This window comes from Papio anubis, unplaced genomic scaffold (assembly GCF_008728515.1).
Source record: "Papio anubis isolate 15944 unplaced genomic scaffold, Panubis1.0 scaffold42, whole genome shotgun sequence".
Lineage (NCBI taxonomy): Eukaryota > Metazoa > Chordata > Mammalia > Primates > Cercopithecidae > Papio > Papio anubis.
This window is the reverse complement of record NW_022164369.1, coordinates 305,117-328,025: the sequence shown is the minus strand read 5'-3', so window position 1 is coordinate 328,025 and position 22,909 is coordinate 305,117. Positions and strand designations below refer to the sequence as shown.

Genomic DNA, 22,909 nt, shown 5'->3' with positions numbered 1-22,909 from the left:
CCGAACAATCTGAATGCTATGGCTGCTGTGGGAAATTTATGTTCATGGCTTTTATTAATAGCTTTTATTATTTTAAAATTTTATTATTGTTTTTGTTGGCCAATACTTCCTTTAAAATGTTTGTACCACAGGCTGCTTGGCAGAGTTAACATGCCAAGGTCAGAGCTTCTCTTCCTGTATACATGAATTATTTCTACCCTGTTTCTGGCCAGCTCTCATAAATAGGTATTGTGGAGATAGAGACTGTGCATGGCTGGAACAAATCCATCATCACTGTAGGAAAAACTCAATGCATAAGATCTTCGGGTGCTACATCAATAAAGGCATGCTTGCATATGAAGGACAATCAGATATTATAACTTTAATGCCAAACTTCAAGTCTTAGCTAAAGTCAATATGCTATTAATGTAGGCACAAAGTAGCTGGCTTGGCGAAAAATATGTCAATGTATTTTTATAGTATACTGCTATAACAGCAAGTGAGGCATGTTCTATCCCTACTGGTGAAAGAAGGGCATTGCTCTCTCCCTTCTGGGTCATGTGTGAACCAGAGAATAGAAACAGCACTGGAAAGGGTCTCAGACAGAGCAGGAGTCATATGACTCCTTGGAACGTGAGCCTGAATTTTACAAGCCTTCAACTTTCAAGAAAATGAAACAAATATGATGAAAAATGCAGACGGACATGGAACACATGGACAACCCCATTCTCTGTGATATCACCACCAGAGACAAGAAATACACATCTCAGCAAAGTCAGACGGCAGTGCACTGTATGAGATGATCAAAAAGAGAAAACCCTCTGGGACTCCTAGCAGACCCAAAATAAAGGAGAGCCTTCCACCAGACCGCATGTTTCCCCTGGTTGTTGCTGAATCGACATAAACCAACCAATTCCCAAATTAAGGGTTTTCATTTTTAACATTTAGGGGACATTGGATAAGAAACAAAGGGGCCAAATCTTCTCACCTTAAAAAGCAATCTTATGGCATCAAAGTTAGACCACCAACTCTGAAATTATTTTCATATGAGAACCAGAGTTTCTATTTAACATGCATATGAATGTCTAATCATAGGGAACCAGTTTGAAGAAGCATATTATATTCTTCCAGTGTAATATTAAGCATTAAGTTTCATGCTTTTGAAAAACATTTAATAAAAAGGGAACATGTCCACAATATCCTAGGAAGAGAAAAAAGTAGATTGCAAATTATCCATACATTAAGATCCCAATTCTGTTGTATTATCCTGTGTTGTATTATAGTGTACACACAGAATGCACAGAAAAAAAGCACTGGAAAGAAATTTTAAAATATAACTGCTAGTTCTTTGTAGGTGCAGATATGGGTAAATTGTATTTTATCCCCTTAAATGTCTTTAATAAACATTAATTACCTACATAATAAGAAAATCGTAAATGTTGTTTTTAAATTCGATATAAACATAGAATTTTCTCATCTCTCTACCACTCTTTCTTCTTCAACATCAGTACTGGAAAAACATTATAACATAAAAATTAGAACAAATAGTTTAGAGGACTCAGGGACCAACCACAGGTAACTGTCATGAAATAAAAATCTCAATAACATTTAAACGAGATGGATGAAAGCTATCTTTCGGCTTTGGGGACACTTTCCTTTTCACCGTTTTTCCTTAAGCCAAGGTTAGGCCAGCACTTCTTCAGTCTCTGAGTTCAGTTCTGCTTTCTCTCTCCATCAGCATGTACAGGTTTCAAAAGTACAGTCAACCAAGGTTATCTTGTTCTTTTATCCTTTTCATTCAGTGACTGATGACAAGCACTGGAAGACAACCAGCCTTTCTGAAATGACATTCCAGTCTATTCCCTCAATACATCCCGGTCTTCTCTTTGAATTATTTCATGAATGTGCATGGGAGTAGCAGCTTGACATTGTGGACTGAGCCTACAGCAGTGTTGAGACTTTAGGGATTAACAGCATACCTCTACCTTCTCCTCTCCATGACTGCCCCCTATAATCTCTTTCTGGAACCCTGGAGAATGGTGTAGGCAAACAGGATGAGCCAGGGCTCTTGGAGCTCAGTGAACAAGGAAACTTCTGGATGTGAGGGTCTGCACTAATCACACCTCAGAAAAACACAACAAAATATGTAATCCAGTGGCCCCGTGTCATCGTCATAAGTCAAATACACATTAGCGGAGTCTTTACTTACTAAGCAACATGAAACATCAACCCAATGTTAGACTGTATCAGATAGTAAGATTTAAAAATCACCTTAGTTTATAGAAATGTTAAATGTCACAACAAGCACCTTTTTTATTGCAATGTACTTGGTTTGTTTTTCCAAGCCACCAGGAAAGCTACGATACAAATTTGTGGGGGCAGCCCTTGGCTCATGGTAGGTATGAGCCCTTGGCTCATAGTTATGTGTGAGAAGGAAAGAAGGAATGAAGAAGGAGAAGGAAAGAGAAAGAAGGGGAAGGAAAAAAGAAGGGAGGGGAAGGAGGTGGGGAGGGGAGGGAGGGGAGGTGGGGAGATAGGGAGGATAAGCCATTTAGTTCATGCATTGTTGCTTGCACAGGACTGTACATTACAGAGAGACAAGGACATATGCAATTTTGAGGACTTTCAAAGTCATCCCCTGATGTTGTTAACAGTTCCAGTACTCAACACTTCTCTATTAAGGAATTCTCCCTATAGCTAATATAAACCCTCTCTGCTTGATCTTAAGCCCACTCACTCTGGTTCTGTCTCAGAGGAGAAAGTGAAGAGCTGATCTCCACACTTGCTACAATAATTCTTCATACATTTAAAGAGAATAAGTCATCACCTCATTGCCTTGTTTTTCTTTCCCTTAATAACCCCAATTCCCATAGCCTTTCTCCATAGATCCTGTCTTCTAATCCCTTAATCTAATGATGCGTATTAGTACTCAGTTCAAAGTCAGTAAAAATAGCATGTTGTCAAATGGTGATATCAGGAGATCCTGAACAAACACCCTTGCCATGAGGAGCTCCTGTTTCACCCCCTTAGATGCCCTCTGTAGAGCCTGGAGAGAGCATGAGTGTCTCCTAGCCTCTCCTCTGAGGCTGGGAGGTAGAACACAGTCTGTCCAGCTGTGCCCGGGCAGTCACCAACACCGCATTTACTGGCCTGCTCAGTGATGTCTCACACTATGCTAGGCACAGAGGTATAGTGGAGAGGCACACAGATGTGGTTCCTGCCAGTTTGTTCTGAGTGAGTGAATGTGCATGAGCGGGGGGGATGGAGGGACTGTTTTATTTTGTCAGTCAAAAGCTTTCAAGTAACATCAATAGAGGTAGTGATTGACCTCTATTGTATAAACACTGATTTGATCACTGTGGACTAAGATCACCATAGTCCTTAGGGGCTAGGATCACAGAGCCCCCACACCCTGGAGTTGGTGCTACCTCCTGGACAAGAGGTCGGTCACCAGAGACACAGACACACCTTAGCCTGTCTTATTTATTCCAGGATGCAGATACTGGCAGAGCATTTTGTCTTACTATGTTGTTGTTGCTTCAGTTCTTCGGGGGGGAGTCTCCCTTTCCTCAGTTTGGTTGCTCTCCTTCCCTCCCATTGATCCATCCATTAATTCCTGAGTACTATCATGGGTCCAACACTGTGTGCCAAGCACTTGCATTTCTAGTCTCTGCTTTACTGGTGGATGTGGCTGTGACATCTCAGTGTTGAAAGCCATAGATGGAAACAGGTTTGGGGAGTCCACAGAATGATTTACACAAACTGAAAATGTTTTTAATATATATAAGGAGGGGGGGTTTCTGGTAGGTGAAGGCAGGGAAGAGGGAGTGGGCTTATAAAACACCCTCTTGTCTCTTTCTGGAAAAGATAAGCAGAGATGCAAATCTTACATATTCTCCTTTAATTCTGACCCAGACAGTCCCTTTAAGGTCTGTTTACATCTTACAGCCTAAAAATGCACCATCATCATTTCTTGATGTCATTACTCAGAGCACACCCCCACTGCATTTCATTTTTATTATCCCCATTTTAGGAACTATTAAATGGAAGCAGAGAGCAGTAGCAATGAAGCAAATCATGAGAGACTCTGATAGAGACAGAAGCCTTAAAGCTTGTTGGAACTGCATCTCTGTGCCAGACTATTTTTAAAGCAAGTTTATGCAGCTGTCCCCCACTTAGGAGCCTCACAAATGAGCCCAGTTTGCACACAATGATTTTTTTTTCACCATTGTCTACCCTTTCCAACTCACCACGCTATGTCTGCATGCATGTGTGTGTGTAAAATATTTCTTTTTACATGTCCTTCTCCACATTCCTACATACCAGAGAGATGTTCTTGGCTTTCTGTGAATCAAATTCTGATCCAGAGATCTCTTTACTATTCTAACCCCCTAAGCCTTCTAGAGGTTCCTTACAAAGGATCCCATTAAAGGTTCACAAGAGCAGATACTGTTCATTTTTTATTAAAGTAGTTGGGTAAATATATCAAATCTGTAAATGTCTGGAGTATTTTTGGCAACAACAATTGCTCTGGGGACGATTCCAGGGACTGGAAACAGCATTGCTCTGGAGAGGGAAGCAAAGGGTCATAGATGAGAAGAGGACTTTCTTTTTACTGGGTACTCTTTTGTGCCATTTGTTTTTTTACCATGTGCAAATATTACCTTAAAAAATTACACAAGAAGGGTATTGACTACCAATTGACATTTGTTGGATACTGACTGTTCAAGTGACTATTCACTGGTGTTTGACTATAAAACCTCTTTGAATATTTACAACAGCCTTATGTAAAACCCTATGTTCCAAACTCAGGTAGTATCCGTCACTAGCTGATAAATGGCAACATGGAGAACTGAACTCAGTTCTGCTTTCCAAAACCATAGACTATGTTGTGTTGACTTCAAGTCTTCCCAAGGGAACAAAATGTGTAAGACTGTAGCATTGGGACTACTTTTAGGAAACTAAAGGAACATTGGAAGTCCTATCACATGGTTCACACCAACAACTTAATCTTCCTTGACCCGAGATGCCTTGTTAAAAGCCAGTCACGCATGTATCACTCCACTGGGAGTTGAGCCTCCCTGATGATTCCCCCAAGTCCTTCCCTGGCACTGGGGTGCTCACTCCAGAGGTGGGGAAGTTACCTGTTCCCATACTGTCTCCAGTAAACTTCTATGTCTAAGTGGGGGATTTTCGGGGTAGAAGTGAAATGGCTTGTCAATATTCTAGTTCTCCTAAGCATATGGATTCTTCATTTATTTAGCAATTATCTTTTGAGTGGTCCAGACACTGGAGGCAAGCACTCTTCTGAAGGGTCAGAATTACAGAGGTGAGCAAGGTCCTTGCCCCCAGGAAGCATCCATCCTGGTGTGAAGAGGCAGGCAATAAACAAACAAGCAAGCAAGTAAGCAGAACGCCAGATAATGAGTGTATTGAGGAAAATTAAAACCTACTGTTAGGCAGCGTGACTGGGTGACTACCTCATCACGGGTCATTAGGAGGGCCTTTCTGGGGAAATATTTACTTAAATGACAGGAATGACAAATATGCCCTAGGAGCTATGCCCTTCAAAATAAGCTCAGGTTCCTGTGTGTTCCATTCCCTCACCCAATTTCTATTCCAATCTGCTGTTTATGTACAAGGAGATTTTGCAGTCCCAGAAGTTAGCACTAGAAAGGACCCAAGAAGTCTTCTTAGTCCAATGCCATCATTTTAGAGATGAGGAAAGAAAAATGTAGAAAAGTGGAAAAAGCAGGTCCCATAGCTAGTTGGTGACCTGACCAGTGTCTGAGAGTCCTATCTAGCCCATATGTCTTCCGCAAACCCACATTCCTCCCCTGCTTATCTGTCCAGTGTTCAGCTCCTCCCTGTAGAACCTTCACCCTGGGGCCTGCCTTTCTGGAGTCCACTGACACTAAATCCTCTCTGGACCAAGGGGACCATCTGAAGCAGCATTAGGCATCTTGAGGATGATATCCTGGGGACGAGGATAACAGTGGAAGGACCAACACAACTTTCCATGATGCAATCTCACCACAACCCTGCCATTCCCTGGAGCCATACCTGCCATCCTCCCTGCCCACAAGTGAGTCCTAATAGGATCCTTCAAGTCGGGGAGCTACATGGCTCTATGACCTCAATGAACACTATACATCTATCTTCCAAAGTGTTCCCTGGTTTAATTGAGTTGAGATGAAAATGTTCTATTCTCTCAACCCCTCTCAAAATGCCTTACAAAAGGATTAACCACAGAATTTCTTTAAATAGCAACTTCCTTTAGTACATGTAAAGTATGATCTACAAAAATTCAATCTACACAAAGATTTTCTCCTCCCCCTCCCCACGAAACAACAGCTACCATATCAAGGGCAATAACATAAACTTGGATTCTTAATGGTAGATTTTGGGATTCTTTTATTATGTAATGATTCTCATACATGCTACAAATACTTATTGAACTGCTCTATGAAATACGCTCTTACAGGTTGTTGTGAGGACACAATTGAGCTAAAGACACAGCCTCTGCCCTTTGGAACTGTGCATATGGACAACTCGAACAAGAGGCAGATGTGATGGGTGCTACCTCAGATGTATGGACAAAATCAACAGGGGACAAGGGAGTGTGAGATTTTATCTCAGTCAAAGATGAGGAAAGGAAGCTGCAATATTTTAATTGGGTATCAAAGGATGGTTATGATTATATAATTGGATAATTCATTCTAGGAAGAAATATCATGACATGTACAGGGGACAGGACCTACAAAGGCACATTCTCAGAAGAGGAAGAAGCCCAGGGTAGCTTAATTGTGAGACAGGAAATCATGAGGAGGAGAACAAAGGCTTGGAAGGGAGACTAGAGCCTTGAATGCAAGAACAGATCAAGTCTAGCCCCAATCCATAAACCACAGAAGGCTCAAGTGGGCTTTGGGCAGAGTAAGAACATCACAGTCAGAGTTGTGCTTCAGGAAGCTCATTCCGGCAGCCATATTTTGGACTAATCTGAAGGGGTAAGGGCAGATGCCAGGGACAAGGAGGCCCATTTAAAAAATTATCACATAGTTCCTGGATCATATATAAAGTAAAGAATAAATTCAAGAGCTAGAATAAAAGTAGAATTGGTGAGGGAAGGGATCCAAATCCTAGGAAGGAGGGTCTAGTTCTAGAAAGGGCTGAGGGGCACAGGCCTCAGATTCTGGACTCAAGAAGAGGAGTCAGTATGACCTGATGGTGAGTGGTGTCTCTTTAAGAAAAGGCAGTTGTGAGATGCCTCCTCCTGCTTGAGACAGTCATTGTGAGCCTACTGCAAAAAAAAGCTGCCCCCTCTGTACATCTTATGAGCTACCTATGAAGCCTCAGTTATTAATAACTCCTCTTCTGGAGACAGACAGAAGTGCCTGTTATACACGAGGAGCCCAGAACATTTCTTAAATTATGACGTCTCTACAGCAGCAGTGAAAGCAGCTTGATTGGAGTGAAAAGCAGAAGCCCAGGGAACATCCATTTCTGAACAAATGATAACTCGGTGGAGGGAGGGCAACTTTAATCAAGAACATCAGGCAGGCCAGGCGCAGTGGCACGCACCTCTAATTCCAGCACTTTGGGAGGCTGAGGCAGAAGGATCACTTGCAGCCAGAAGTTCAAGACCAGCCTGGGCAACATAGTGAGACCTCATTTCTACCAAAAATTTGAAAGTTGGCCAGGCATGGTGGTGCACGCCTGTAGTCCCAGCTACTTGGGAGGCTGATGGGGGAGGACAGGTTGAGCTCAGGATTTTGAGGTTGCGTGAGCTATGACAGCACCACTGCATACTAGTCTGACTGACAGAATGAGACCCTGTCTCAAAATAATAAGATTAAATAAAAAGCTGGCGTAATTTAAGCCTTATAATTGTGCCCTATCTGGTAAGAGAAAATGCATGATAGATAGAGGTCTTTCAACTTGAAGAATTAGATCCTGGATTCTCCTGCCTGAGCCACACATGCCTCGTTTCTTGGGTGAGCGTTCACACATTCACATAACTAGCTGTCCAGGGCTCTCTGTGATGAGGTTGTGAATTTCAAGAAGTTTATCTCTGGCCTCATTTTCTGGTAACTCTCTCTAGAAATATATAGCTGGATTTCCATTCTAGGCAGAACTATGCTAACATTTTGAAGCACATTCTCAGCCAATTGGCCCATGGAATCTGTGGAAGTTGTCTTAGTTTCCCAACATGCTTTCACAGAATATGAATATCATGAACAAAGGGGTCTTGGAGTAGAATAATTTCAGGAAATTCCATTCTAAATAAAAGTTAAGGTATTTCTTTGCTATAACACACCTCTGAACTTTCAAGGGTTGGTATGTTCTAAGACTCTCCTAGAGTCAGAAACAGTAGTTAGCATCTCCCAACTTATGTATCTGTAAAACTATTTTCAGCAAAATGTCTCGAGAGACAAGAGTACTGCAGAATATATTTGGAGAAAAATCAGCAATGACATTACTCTCAGGAATATTTGTATTCAACTGGGAATCTGGAATAATACAAATTGTAATACTAATTGAGTGCTTGCTTACTATGCACCAGGCACCTTTCTAAATACTTTACGTATACTTAATCCTTATACCCCTTGGTACTATTATTATTTCCCTTCTATGGATGAGAAAACTGAGGCACTGATTAGTGAAGAGATTTGTCTAAGATCCTAAATAGAGCTGGGAATTGGACCTAGACAGTCTGGTGCCCACAGAAATTAATTTCTGATGGTAGAACTCCAAACACTGTGATCAACTGTCAGTGGGAGAAATTCTGAGCAGAGCGTTGCATGGGAATCCTTCAATCACAGTAAGTCTAAACATTTCTTCTCATATTTTCATCTTTACAAGCTTCCCAGATGCTCTCTAGGACACAACTCCTGAACTATACCACTAATTCAGTTTCGTTACCAAATTATGTTATATTGTACACACATACTCTCCCACGAAAACAAAGTCATGATTCAGACAGCAATGCAATTATCAACAATAAATGGAAATACATAAAGAAAACAATCTCTTGATTAACCAAAACAGCAAGTAAATGAACATGCAAGTTTGAGAAATGGCTTCTCCTGTGTATCAAGGTATTGATCCTTTGCTCCACAGGTCTAGGGACAAAAACCAAAGGACTACTTTCCTTCCATGTGTTGCAAAATTTCACATCTCTACTCTACTTTGCTCAAGAATTGTCAAAGACATGTCCTACCCTTTCCCACTTCCTCTCCTTGTTCAGAAGAATTATCACCAGTTTTGGGTGCATCTGGTAACCATCTTCACTGAAGGACAGATTCCTCCCCTCAAAAGTGACGTTGATCAGATACCTGTAAAGATGAAATAAAACAAAGATTAAAAGTATGAAGAGGATATACCACGAACAAGGCAGTTAGGTATATAGAGAGAAAGCTGGCTAAAGACAGACCAGTAAATAGAAATACAGATACCATTACCAAACTTGGTATACCTTGAACTCCCATTTGATTATGCAATAGAGTCATCCAAATTTTCACAGAGTAGGAATCATATGAAAAAGTAATATAAAAATTTTAAATAAAAGATGTTTGGTCACTGCATGTTCTTACTTACAAGTGGGAGCTGAACAATGTGAACGCATAGATACAGGGAGGGGAACAAGACGCACTGGGGTCTGTAGGCAGGGAGACGGGGAGAGGGAGAGCATCAGGAAAAACAGCGAATGTATGATGGGCTTAATATTTAGGTGATGGGTTGATAAGTGCAGCAAATCACTGTGGCACAAGTTTACCTATGAAGTGAACCTGCACATCCTGCACATGTACCCAGAACTTAAAATTAAAAATAAAAATGTTTAAAAAGGTGTTTGGTTGAAGTTCACTCTATAGGTATGACATTGAGCAAATTACTCAGCCTTTCTGAGCCTCAGCATTTTTCCCTATTAGCAAAAACTAGTATAATAAAGGGACCTACTTCATTAGGTTTGTAAGGCTTAAATGGGATAACTTAGGTTAACCATTTACCATGTGGCCTGGTGCATAGTAGAGTCTCATTAAGTGCTAACAATTGCTATTGAAAAACAAAGGTGGATTAAAGGTTGGAGATGGTAGAGACAAGAAATGAAAGTAAGAGTGTACCAAGACAACTTTCTGCTAAGAAAGGTGGCATGTAGGAGCTTAGGGTCTCCCTCTATCCCAGAGATATGTACATACTCTTTAACTCTTGCTAAGGTCTTGCCCGTACTTCTAAGAGTTGTGAGATGAGTACAGTAAGCAAGGATCTGATATGACAGGATGCATCTGGAAACCAGGGCTATTACACTGTGTATAGGGAACAGAAAATACTAAGGAATGGGAAAAGGTGGGAGAGGCATTTCTCACAGAGTGCTCTGGTGACTTGTGCATAGATTAGCGGAAACTCTGGAGGTAACTAGAGTCAGACCAATGAAACTGTCTTCCTCCTGGACACCTTCACCTTAGCCCACCCTTTTCCCCTCTGGCTGCTATCATCTGATGAGCAGTCCCTTCATTGGGAATTCCCAAAGACATGCTCATTACAACTGCATTAGTGCAACTGCACTGATGGCAATTAATGTCTTTTTACCATAATGGACCAAGGAATCAATAATGATTAGCTCTGTGTTCACATGACATGTTACTCTGGAGCCTTGGGCCTGATGTTGCTTGTGAGACATGTCCCTGCTAAGAAGCAAAAGGGATATGTTGTAATTGTAGTGAGGATGCTAAAGGAGGCAGCTTAAAAACTCTTTTTTTTTTTTTTTTCTAACTCCTCTCATTCATTGAAACTGGGAGGTCTTCTTTGATTCTTCCAGGTAATGTTAGGTTAAACAACAAGGTTGCTAGGATGCACATCCTTCTGGTGATTCTGATGATGCTTATGCAGCATGAACCAAATCCTCATGGATCACTTCTCACTTCCAGAACTACCTGGGATGTTTAAGCCTGTCATTCCCTGATCTTGTGTAGCTTCACAAATGGAATCAAGAATGCAGAAGACCCCAAAGGAGTAGCAATTCCTAGAATCCCTAGAACTGAAAGAGACTTTCATAATCAACTAGCCTACCACTTCTTACAATTTATGCTTCCCTTCTATATCATAAAATTGGTCTTCTCAGCTCTTCTTGAATTCTTTCACTGATGGGGAACTTTTCATGGCACCTTCCGGGCTCAAGGTAGCCATCTCAGTGTTGGCTACTTAGTTCTTTCTTACTTAAAGCTGAAACCTTCTCCCCTGCAACCCTTTGATACCTGTTTCCTTTTTAGAGATTCTACAGTCTTAGTCTAATCCTTCTTCTACATGAGAGTTTCTCAAGTATTTAAAGACATTTATCATACATCCCTTATGAAATCAATTTTACTCTTTAAATAACCATTAAACTCTTTTAGTTCTAAAATTTTAACTTGATGGATTAAAAAACAAACACAAGGAGGTTAAATTATTTGTCCAATGTTATTGTATGGCAGACGCACCTGACAGCAATAAGTTATGCATACCCTGAGAATGACCCTACAGTCTCAGAAAAGTGTATGTTCGGAGTCCTAAGCTAAGAAATCTGGAAATAGTCAACCCAGAGATTTACTTTTTATCTATGAAGGACATCTAAACCCCCAGTTCATCTCTTAGTATGCAGGCCATACAGGGGATCAAAGTCCTTTGTTTTGGGTTAAATGAACGTTTAGGTGAACGTTGCTAAGTGAAAATGCTATATAAACTGCATGCATTTTACAAATGGTAGCAGTTCTCCTGTCCAGCCCATCACCACTGGATTGTCCTTCTATGTAAGTTCCCCCAGTAAATCCTATGTCTCATTCATTGTCTCTGGGTCTATTCTTAGGCATTTCAGATATGGTGCCATCGCTACTGGAGTCAATAAGGGTCCAGTATGACAGTTACACAGCTAATTGGGAGCAGAAGTAACATTTTAAGCAATATCTCCAGTTCCATGTCCTTTCCTGACACCAGCCTGATTGTCATATACAACATCAGGGTTAGCATCCCAAGTCCTTTACATATTCCTCATATGCCATGGCTTCATGTTTTCTACCATTCCATCTTGGCTGCTCTCTCCAGACACCTCCACTCAGTGACATGTTGCATCCCCAACACAACTCAGTGCTCAGTGTGCTCCACTCCTTGCCCTGCTCCTCAGCCTTCAGCCCAGAGCTGCTCACCCAAGCCCATCATTAGTGTGAAGGTAATATTCAGGTCTCCTATAGTTTGCAATGACTCTAACACTCCAACCAAAAGCCCTGAAGAATTCATTGCAGAGAGTATAATTACAAAAGCACAAGACAAGTTATTTTAAACCAACAAACTAGAATGTAACCGTGAATATAATATACTTGAAAATATATTCTTACTACAAAGACACTGAAGAATTTCTGGAGTCTTCAAATAAAGTTTATGAGACATGTAAAACAATTTGGTCTCATCTATTTTGAAAGGAGGAAGGAAAGAAGGAAAAAAGAAGAAAGAAAAGGAAAGAGGAAGGAAAGAAAGAGAGGAAAAGTGGGAGGAAGGAAGAGAGAGATGGAGGAGAGAGGGGTAGGGAAGAAGAAGAATGGGAGGGAAATAAATGATCTGGCTTAAGCATCCACCTTTTCATCAGACACTGTGCTGAATAATTCTGCCTTTATCTAAAACACCATTAAGAATATTTAAACGAAAGTATCTATTTCAGAAGGCAATTATAAAAGAGGAGTTCCAAAAATAACTCAATTAATAAGCAGCATCAATGGAATAACTATATAGCCTCTCAAGATGACTTCTTTGAAGGGGACAGCATTGAACTGGGTGTATAAGTTGAGAAATTTGAACTTGCAGAAAATAAATCACACTCATGGGAAATGTAATTGGTCTGTAAATTTCTCTGGCTATTCCTGTTCCAGAAACTTCTGATTTTCCTTAGAAACTGTTCTCTTTCTGGGGTGCTCTTCCTCTTCCAGCTGTAAGTTCATTTTATCTACTTAAGCACTCCTCACATATTTTACACTTATCAAAAACATTAGTAAAATTTTATGACAATATACAAAATATTCTTCTCCAAAGTATCCTTTCATCATTCATATCTGTCAGCAGCATATAGATTAATCATTCACACTGTGTTTTTATGAGTAATTTCTTGTGGTGTGAGAACATTTAGCCATTAGTGAGGAGTTTGCAAATATACACCAGCCTTGAGCAAGATGCCCTTTGAATAGCAGAACAAACCCATCCATTCATTGGTAATGAATAGTGTGAAAAAATAGTTGGGGGTGTGGTCACTTCTAGACATGTGATCTTGGCACCTGAATCTCAGTTATTCTTCTCTAAAATGAAGACATCATTTTACCTCCAGCTTATCAGAGAAGTCTGTTGTGATGATCAAATGAAAGAGTGGGTAGGAAAACTATATAAAATATGATACCAATATAAGGTTATTTCATAGGAAAAATTCAGAAAAAGAATATATTAGCATAATTTGAGTATCTAAAGGCAAGAAAGTTGCTTGATTTTAAACCTCAGTGAATAAGTGTGATAACTACATTTTAATAAGACTCAATTATCAATGAAATACATCTGAAAAATGGAGATTGGCTTCCACACATGGAGGCTAAACTAGATCAAATGGCTATATTAATCAATTTAACTTTCCATAAGACCTGAAAATATCCAACTACCTTTCGATCTGGCTGTATTTTGTCAATTTTTACTATTAATTAGAACCTCAAAACTGTCATGTGTGAATCCTGGGTAAAGGATTAAATTATACTTAAAATTAAGAGATGCCATAGCTATTCTATTTCTCTCCAAACATGTCATCCTCAAGTACACAGTCAAAAAGCCTTGCTTCAAGTGGCAGCCAAATGCAGAAGTTCTGCCCATGAGACTCAAATCCCCTGGAAGTCCCATCAAGGTTGTGTGTGTGTGTGTGTGTGTGTGTGTGTGTGTGTGTACGTATTTTAAATTGCTTGATTTGTCTCTAGAATGTAGTTTGAACCTTAAGAAACCAGATGGTCTGTCTCATACAGTTCTAATATTACACAGAATCTCACAGTGCTAGAACTAGGAGAGAACTTACAAATTATCCATTGAGAACCCTCATTTTAGAGAGGAGAAAATAGGTCCCAAGATGCAAAATGACTTTCCCAAGGTGACCTGCCTGTTTAGGACGGGAGCTTAAGTCTTCTGACTCTCAGCTCAGGGTCTTTCCATGATCACCAACTGAAGTGAAATCAGTTCCACAGAGCTCCAGATGTGCATTTTAGCATTCTTGCATCACATGGCCCATCCTGGACTATATAGATCCCTAATACAGACCGCATAAAACAAATTCTACCTTAGATAATTAATCTACCTGCTTGCCTGCTTGTTGAGAATGAGCCTCAGAATCCTGATGGGCTCAGAGCCAATACATTTGCTTTATATGGCCAAAGTCACACTACAGTGAGCTTAATGGGATCAGGCTAAGGTTAAAAAGACCTTCTGCCTCTTTGACTTTGGCCATGCCACTCCGAGCTCATCTACTGCACCACGTTGATACCCACAGCAATGATTTAGCAGCATGCCCTGCGTGGGAGGCACCCAAAGGAGCTCTACCAGAATTTTCCCAGCCAACCAACAGCCTTAGAACTACAATACTTACTTTACCGTATATGTCTTTACAAGCACTAGATTTTTAAAAATTAATATCTGCTAATGTGTCAATAAGAGAAGAGACAGCATCTCATTTCATCCAATCTTTTCATTTTCAAATGAAACAGACAAAGTCCAGCAGGGCTTTTGTGATTAGATGACAAGGCTGAGAATAGGACCCAGGTGGCCTAACCCATAGTCCAGTGTTTTTCCCATGTGCCACCATGTTTTTAAAAAGTGGCAGTTTTTCATATCTCTTATTTTCATTCTCTAGCTATTAAAAATAAAGTGATAAAGGAACACAGTTCCAGGCAAGAGACAAATTCTTGACCCCCCTTTTTTTTTTTCGCAATTTTCTGGCTCTGAAAAGCTGTAACTCTGTAACTTTGTATCATTGATGTGTCACCTTCTAAAGTCCCCATCTATAAAATAGGTGGTTCATACCATCTTACTTGTCTGATGTGAGAAGCTACAGGGAGGATCGTTTGACTTGTTGTTTATCTCTACATTTCTTTTTTTCTTTTTTAAAAATAGTTTTTATTGTGTATATGTAAGGTATCCAACATGATTTTATGGGATACATATAGACAGTAAAAAAGATTACACTAGTGAAGCAAATTAATTTATCTATCCCCTCACATTTCATCCGATTAATACTGTTCTTATTAATATTGCTATAATTCTGTTATTATTAGCTGCTGTTATTACTCTCTACTATGTGAATGGGAAAAAAACACAATTCTTTTGAAAGACTAGAGTTTCTTTTTAGACATTATGATTATTTATACACAATACCTCTAGAAATAGTAGAAACAGTTTCCCACAGGATTAGAAATACTGGACTTGAAAACTTTAAAAGCTACCTAATTACAGACCAGCATTGGAGAACAAGGCATTTAAAAATTAGATTTTTAGTGTTCTAGTTTAGATAGACTAAATAGAAATTTCTGAATTTTCCCAGCTAAGAAATTCATAATTATCAAAATAAATCCAAAATGATTAATCCAGTTTAGTGTGGTCAACATGGCAGGCAAGATTATTATAATCAGGCCAACAATGTCCTCTTTTTAAGGAAGAAGGATTTGAAGAAGTTTTAAATGGTTCTTTTGAGATATGTCATATATAAAAGTATTAGACTCTGTGGTTGGACAATATAAGAAAATGTGGCACATATACACCATGGAATACTATGCAGCCATAAAAAAGGATGAGTTTGCGTCCTTTGTAGGGACATGGATGCAGCTGGAAACCATCATTCTTAGCAAACTATCACAAGAACAGAAAACCAAACAGCGCATGTTCTCACTCATAGGTGGGAACTGAACAATGAGATCACTTGGACTCAGGAAGGGGAACATCACACACCGGGGCCTATCATGGGGAGGGGGGAGGGGGGAGGGATTGCATTGGGAGTTATACCTGATGTAAATGACGAGTTGATGGGTGCAGCAGACTAACATGGCACAAGTATACATATGTAACAAACCTGCATGTTATGCACATGTACCCTACAACTTAAAGTATAATAATAATAAATAAATTTAAAAAAAAAAAAAAAAAAAAAGAAAAAAAAAAAAAAAGAACATGTGATAAGCAGAAGAGAGAAAAAAAAAAAAAAAAAGAAATGCCAGTTTCCTACGCTGTCCTTTTCTCCTATTTAGGCAAAATGATGCCTTGTAGAGAAGCTCAGGAATAACTAATTTAAACAGCAGACTGTAATATTAGTTTATGATTACCTGAAATGGGTTAAAACTAGTTTGTCTTCCAGTGGATTAAACATTTTCTCTGAATGGTGTTTATACCATTAATTTATTTTGCAATCCATTCTTCACAAATCATAAAATGTTCAAGTTTGGGCTAGTTCATATCATAGTTATTTAAATTCTAAATTAGTGGTGTTAAATTAATGAGATATTAAAGTAGCTTAAATTCTAAATTAGTGGTGTTAAGTTAATGAGATATTAAAGTATCTTGAACAGTGATTGATACAAATTTAATACACCTCTTATCTCCTACTGGTGGTGAGAAATGTGCCTTAGCCCCTTAGTAGTGTGGGCTGAACTGAATTCATTTGAGGTATAAGTGGCAATGTGTAAATTCACCATCTATTATGAAGAAAAAGTATTTTCAGTCCCTTTGGCCTAACAATAAAAAATTTCAGGGAGCTATTACTTGGATTCTGTTGTACAACTGAATATCATGAATTAGTTTAATCTGAAATGAAAGAAAACCAAGGAGGATTGATAAAAGAAGGTAGAGAACATTAACCTCCCTCCAGACAGATGCTATCTTTGACCAATTATCAAAGCAATGAGAATTTTGAGGAGCTCTATCACCAGCTGTGATAACCTCCTATCTATGCCACCTTTCACCAAGCAGGGTCAATGTGACAGGCCATGGCTAGGGAACAATGCTCTCTAGACTTACCTACGGGTCCATCTGGGATGAAACGGAGGAACTCATTCTCATTAGTAATATATCCTCATTCAAATGAATGAAAAAAATCTGGACAATACCCCAAAATGCTTAGTGGTGAGAGGTGAATAGAAAGAAAATAAAGGGGAGAAACAATAAGTTAAGTAAAGAGGGAAAGAATACAGCGTGTATTACACACGTACACACTCATACTGCACCAGGCAGTATAGTGAGGTGTTTAAGAACAAGGACACAGTTCTTAAACAGTGCAGTAGTCACAGTCTCCATTCAAATCCTGCACCCACCAGTTCTGAAGTTGTGTGGTCTCACAAGTTATTTAACCTCTCTTTCCTCATTTTCTTCACCATAAAAAATATGAATAATAATATTACCTATCTCATAGGATTGTTGTGTTTCAATATATATAAAGGGGATGTGAGAGTGATCTAGCCGTGACACCTGTTACCCCATTGATTGCCAGGGTTGATTTGGCTGATCTGGCTGGCTAGGCGGGTGTTCCCTTCCTCCACACTACTCCACGTGCATCCTTCCCTAAGCTGTGCGTCTAGTGGAAGAGGATGACCATTCCCAATAGAGGAGGACCGATTCTGAGGTCAAGGATATATGAGTAGCTGGGCTTCCATTCTAAAACCTCCAAACAAGCTCTCAACATATATAAAGGACTTAGAATTCTCCCTATCACAGAGTAAGCATTATGCATTAGCTGCTGTTACTGTTGTTATTATTATTACCTATTTTTTACATTACCTGGATGTCAGGGGAGTTAGCATTTGAAGGGACTTTTGGATCACAGTCTAACTGTTCACAGTTACAGCTGAACACTCTGAAGCTTGGGAAAATGATGTCATGCTTTGGCCCATTTAGTTGAGTCTGGGTCTCCTAATTCCTGGATCTCCGTTTTTCCATAAAACTACCAGTTCAGTGTATTCCCTCTCATTCTTATAACATGCAAAACTATTAAGGCTTGGGAATATTTGTTTTGTTCTTACTATGATTAGTTACCCCTCTGAGTTTTTTTGCAGTGGGCAGTCACTAAATCATACCACTTCAATATAAAGTTCACTTTCAAAGGAAGGCAAAAGATGTGCTCATACCTCCATTATTTTAGTCTAGAATAAATGATTCCTCAAAATGATCCCCCTTCTGACCTCCCAGATCCCTGCTTTGAACACTAGGTAATTCTCCTTAAAATCCCTTTGGAGAGAACACACTCTTGATTATGTGTGAAGGTACCACACTTCCTTAGGGAACTAGTGAGGCTGCCTTTTGATGCCAATTAATCAAATGTGCAGAATACCAAAGTTGCTTCTCATTTAGCTCTGTGCACAGAATTCAGCGATGAAAAATTAAATTCCTCCTTGTGTTCATGCTCATGACTCTTAGTCACCTCTGCTATAGGTGAGACCTGGTAAGGTACTACAGGAAAGCCAGACTTATTAGACATGGTTAGAAAGGTAGAAATCCCCAGTGAGAAGGAACCAAGTAGCTTTTCTGCATAATGTTACTGTCACTGGATTATTTTTCCTTTTAGTTCATATTTCCATGCTGTATATAAGTTAAAATCACTTTCTTAAAACACTGAATAAAATTCATTTCTTTTTCCACAGATCAGGTGTTCAGTATGTTGGAATGCAGCCCAGAGTAGGTAGGCTATCAAAACTAAGTGGTGAGACCTTCCCAGAGAAAATACCAAGGCAGGTCAAAGGCTAGCTGATCACTGACTACCTTGTTATCATTTTTTGTGACTGTTAATAATTTTAAGGTGAAGGCTTGCCTTTCTGACATCCATTTTAGCTCACAGCCTGGCAAAACTATTCAGGGGCTATGTAAACAATGACCGGCAAAGATTTCTCTAGGACATTCAGCTATGGCAGGAAGACTTTCTTTCCTGTGAACTTTCAGGTCTACTGGAAGAAACCCTGAGCATATGTACTCAAGAAGCCCTTGGGTAAGAACCTAAAGTGACCTAGGCATGATATCAAAGGAAAAGGGTAAGAAGACTTTTCTCTTCCTTTTGATCTTTCTCCATTTCCTCAATTTGTTCTTTCTGGAGCCTCTCTCTACTTCCTCTTACACACTGGGTGGTCAACAAAATCAACACACAGGAAATACCTCCATACATACAGTTCCTGCCCCCTCTGTAGCTACCATATTTTTGACTTCACAATTCCCTCTAACAGCTCTACCGAAGGGGGCAAAAAAGGTAGATGATTATATGATGAGTTGGTGATGGCTTCACTTACAGGGCTTGAGAGTAGAAGTTATGAGGAATTGTCACTCATGGAAAAAGAAGGTTATAATTTACTTTTCCAGTAATGGTTGGCAGAGTTCTTCAAGTGAAGATTTATAGAAGCAATTATGTTGAATTGGGAGGAGAGGGTCAAAGGAAGGAGGATCTTCCAGGGTCAGGGGGACGTTTCTAACAGACAGAAGACTCAAGATGCCTGGGTGAAGATTATGTCTTTAGGGAAGACAGGCATGTCATGCTATGTATGTGAGACAGAGAGAGTGGTGGAGGCTGTTGACTCATTCAAAAACATATCTCTGACCTCAGAAAGCGCAGTCATAAACCACACCTACCATGCAGATAAAACCCTTTTACATAGGGAATAAATAATTCCTCCCAAGGAAAGACCAGAGTAATGAAAGAGATGCAAAGTGGAATATAATCCGGGAATGGAGAAAGTGAACCAACAGGAAGATTTGTTCACAATAAGGAGTTTGTTATGCAGTTCCTGTAGCACATTCTGGAGAACAGCTTTCTGAGCTACAGTTCAGTGAGAGGAACAATCTCTAACAGTAGGGTTGGTTTTAAGGGTACAGGAAATTTGTACTAGATGGCAGTGAAAGGGATATTATGGATCTGAAAACTGTGAAGCCAAACGTGTACATAAGCAAAGAAAATACACCAAGATGAGAAAAACCATAATGCAAAGGTGCTGGTCAAAAGTTATCAGCCAAACCCACATCTTATATTTCTAGAGTTTCTTTAAGTTTCACTCTAATGCAGTACATTATGGCACTGTTTCTACACCAGGTTAGAATAAAGAGGTTGGGGACGATCAAATTTATGTAGTTAGTTAGTTAAAGACATCCATTGATCTTTTCCAATATTCTAAAATGAGATTGACCCTTGAGTCAGAATTTCAAGTAAGATGAAGCCAAGAGTTTCTTTAAACCAAACCCCTTCCCCTCTTTTCTCATCCTCAAGAGGACAGCACCATGAACCCCAATTGCATCTTCACTGGGAAGCTGAAAGAAACGTGTAATCATCTTTCCCTGCTGTACTGTGTGGGGGCTAGAACTCTGCTGTTCCTTCTTTGTCAGGGGATCCTAGCTCTTTCTCTCCCTCTGTAGGTTGATGTTTCCATGGAAACATGCTCTTTAATGCTTCTGAAATTACTGTGCATTTATACCATTAACTCTTTTTTGACCAGGGCAAATTACAAAGAGATTTTTCTACCCCTGTGAAAAGTAATTTTATTTTCTATCTCATCTTACTGGGAACTTCTAAAAAAAAGTAATTGGCACCTGATGACCCTATTTCCTCCCCAGACTTCACTCCTTAATCCTTGTAATCTTGGCTTTTGCCTCTCTTTTCTACTGAAACTATTGCTACAAAATCATCAACGATCAAACCAGGTTGCTATGATTTGGCTGTCTGTCTATCCAAGCAAGGATGTGTGTACCCTCCAAACCTCATGCTGAAATTTGAACCCCAATATTGGAGGTGGAGCCTAATGGAAGCTGTTTGGGTCATGAAAAGATTAATGCCCTCGCTTGCGGATGAGCTCCTTTTTTTATCAGATCCCATGAGAACCGGTTGTTAAAGAGTCTGGCACCCCCTCCCCCACCTTGCTTCTTTCTTGGCATGAGATCTTGCCATGTGATCTCTCAATCTCTCTTTCTTTCCATGTGATCAGATTTGAATGGCTCCTTTCACCTTCCCCCAAGAGTAGAAGCAACCTGAGGCCCCCATCAGAGGCAGATGCCCAATATTGAACTTTCCAGCCATCAACATCATGAGCCAAGTAAACCTTTTTCCTTTATAAATTACTAGCTTTGAATTTTCTTTATAGCAACACAAAACAGACTAAGACAAAGATCAGCAAAAATAAAATCAGTAGCCTTTGCTCTATCATCATTCTCCTAAGTGTTATACAGTCTCTAACAGTTGATACTCCCCATTTTTTTTTTTTAATCAAATCCTCTTTTTGTACTTTATTATTTAAAGTAGGATAATATCTTCGTTCTTCTTACACAGGCTAGTAATCTCTCCATTTTTTGTCCGCTTTCACTTGAAACTCCCCAATTTGGGGGTATGCCAAGATTCAATTTTGAGCCCATATTGTCTCCCTCTGAGATGCATTCACAGCCATAACATCAACAATCATGCCAAGGTCTCCAAAATCGCTATCATAGGTTCCACCAATTCCCTGACCTTCAGCTCAATATTTCTGATTGGACTGTTCTACTTGAATGCTCAGATGAAACTTAACATGATCAAGTCCAAGTCAGGTTCCTCTATGTCTTTAGACAATGAGACAACCACATTTACAGCTTTAAAACTGTTACAGCTTTGTCTTCTCTCTTTCTGTTATAATTTCATCTTTAACACATGAATGAAAAGAAGAATTCACTGGCTGCTCTTAGGCACTGGATTCCCAGGATGAATCAAATCAATTAAAAGTCAACTGTAGTTTCACTTCATGTACAAAATATGCTGACTGACATTTTTCCCCTCTTCAGCACAGTTTCAGAACTTTGTCTCCACAAGGTAGATGAATCTCATAGCTTTCTAATCCACAAGTGAAGTTGCTTGGAAGTAATATTTCTGCTCTGGCTGCTCAATTTTTTAAAGAAGTCCAACAAGGCTACCATTTATTGAGCACATGCCTAGCCTTGTTGTGGGTGTTTTACATTATTTTACATTCTCACATCAATGCTATAAAATAGGTAAATATTATAATGAAGGCCCAAGGTTGGGAGTACTGGGAGTTGAATCCCTCCACTTCTGAATGACTCCAAAGCCCATTTTCCTTCCACTGCCCCACACTAAGAACAATGTTGTCAAGAGAAGCAAAGGTCAGTAGAGAAGAAAAGAAAGAAGCCACAAACTTCTAAGATGGTAGAACTAAACTTCAAATCCAGATCTGAATGGCTCCAAGCCCTAGGTTCTTGATCATGATTTATACTACCAACCAGCAGTCCATCAGTTGTTTTAAATTGTCCCTGATGCCATAATCATAAAGAGATCTACAGGAAAGTCAACTAAACACACAGGCTTTTTACAGCCCTAGGAGAGACCAGAGGCACATTACTGGTAAGGAGCTATGTTCATAGGATAGTCAGAGAACCCCAGTCTTTAAGGGCTGTCAATCTGTCATATGTCACAAGCACTAACTCAAAAAAGTGAAGAAATTGAATGAATTTTCCTTATGAGAAAACAGGAGAAAAACCACACTGCAGTAAGCTTGACTGGACTTATAGAAGAATTAGTTCTTAGATCGTGCTCTGGAAGGAAGTCAGTTATGAAAATCTAGGACTAAATTCTTGGAGTTCTTGTTAAAGGCAGAAAATAAGAGCTAGAATATTTATTTGGTTTGGTTAAGAGTGACAAAAACTTATCCTGGTTTGGCACAGAATATCCAAATTCTCTCTGGACTTAATACAATATTAAAGTATTTCTTTGGAGGTATAATCAACTCTCAATTGCCCTCAATAGGACAGACTGATCTTCATTTAAGATCTGGGCAATCAAATACATAAATTATTCTCAGTACTTACCCTGTTTGATCTCTCCATAGATTTACACTGTAGAATAGCTCCTTCCTTTGCAATTGCTTTCTGTCTAGATCCTACCATGCTATGTTAC

The 22,909-nt window shown here is 39.6% G+C and overlaps 1 protein-coding gene across 3 annotated transcripts in view; it reads right to left on the bottom strand.

Moving 5' to 3' along the window:
• Nucleotides 1-22,909, bottom strand: part of GRIN2B (glutamate ionotropic receptor NMDA type subunit 2B) — a 431,506-nt gene that overhangs the window by 117,394 nt on the left and 291,203 nt on the right. For all 3 annotated transcript variants that reach the window (XM_017945683.3, XM_003906037.5, XM_021922065.2), the window contains one exon: nt 9,200-9,314. In XM_017945683.3, coding sequence (XP_017801172.1) covers nt 9,200-9,314 — 115 coding nt within the window. The remainder of the gene's footprint in view (nt 1-9,199; nt 9,315-22,909) is intronic.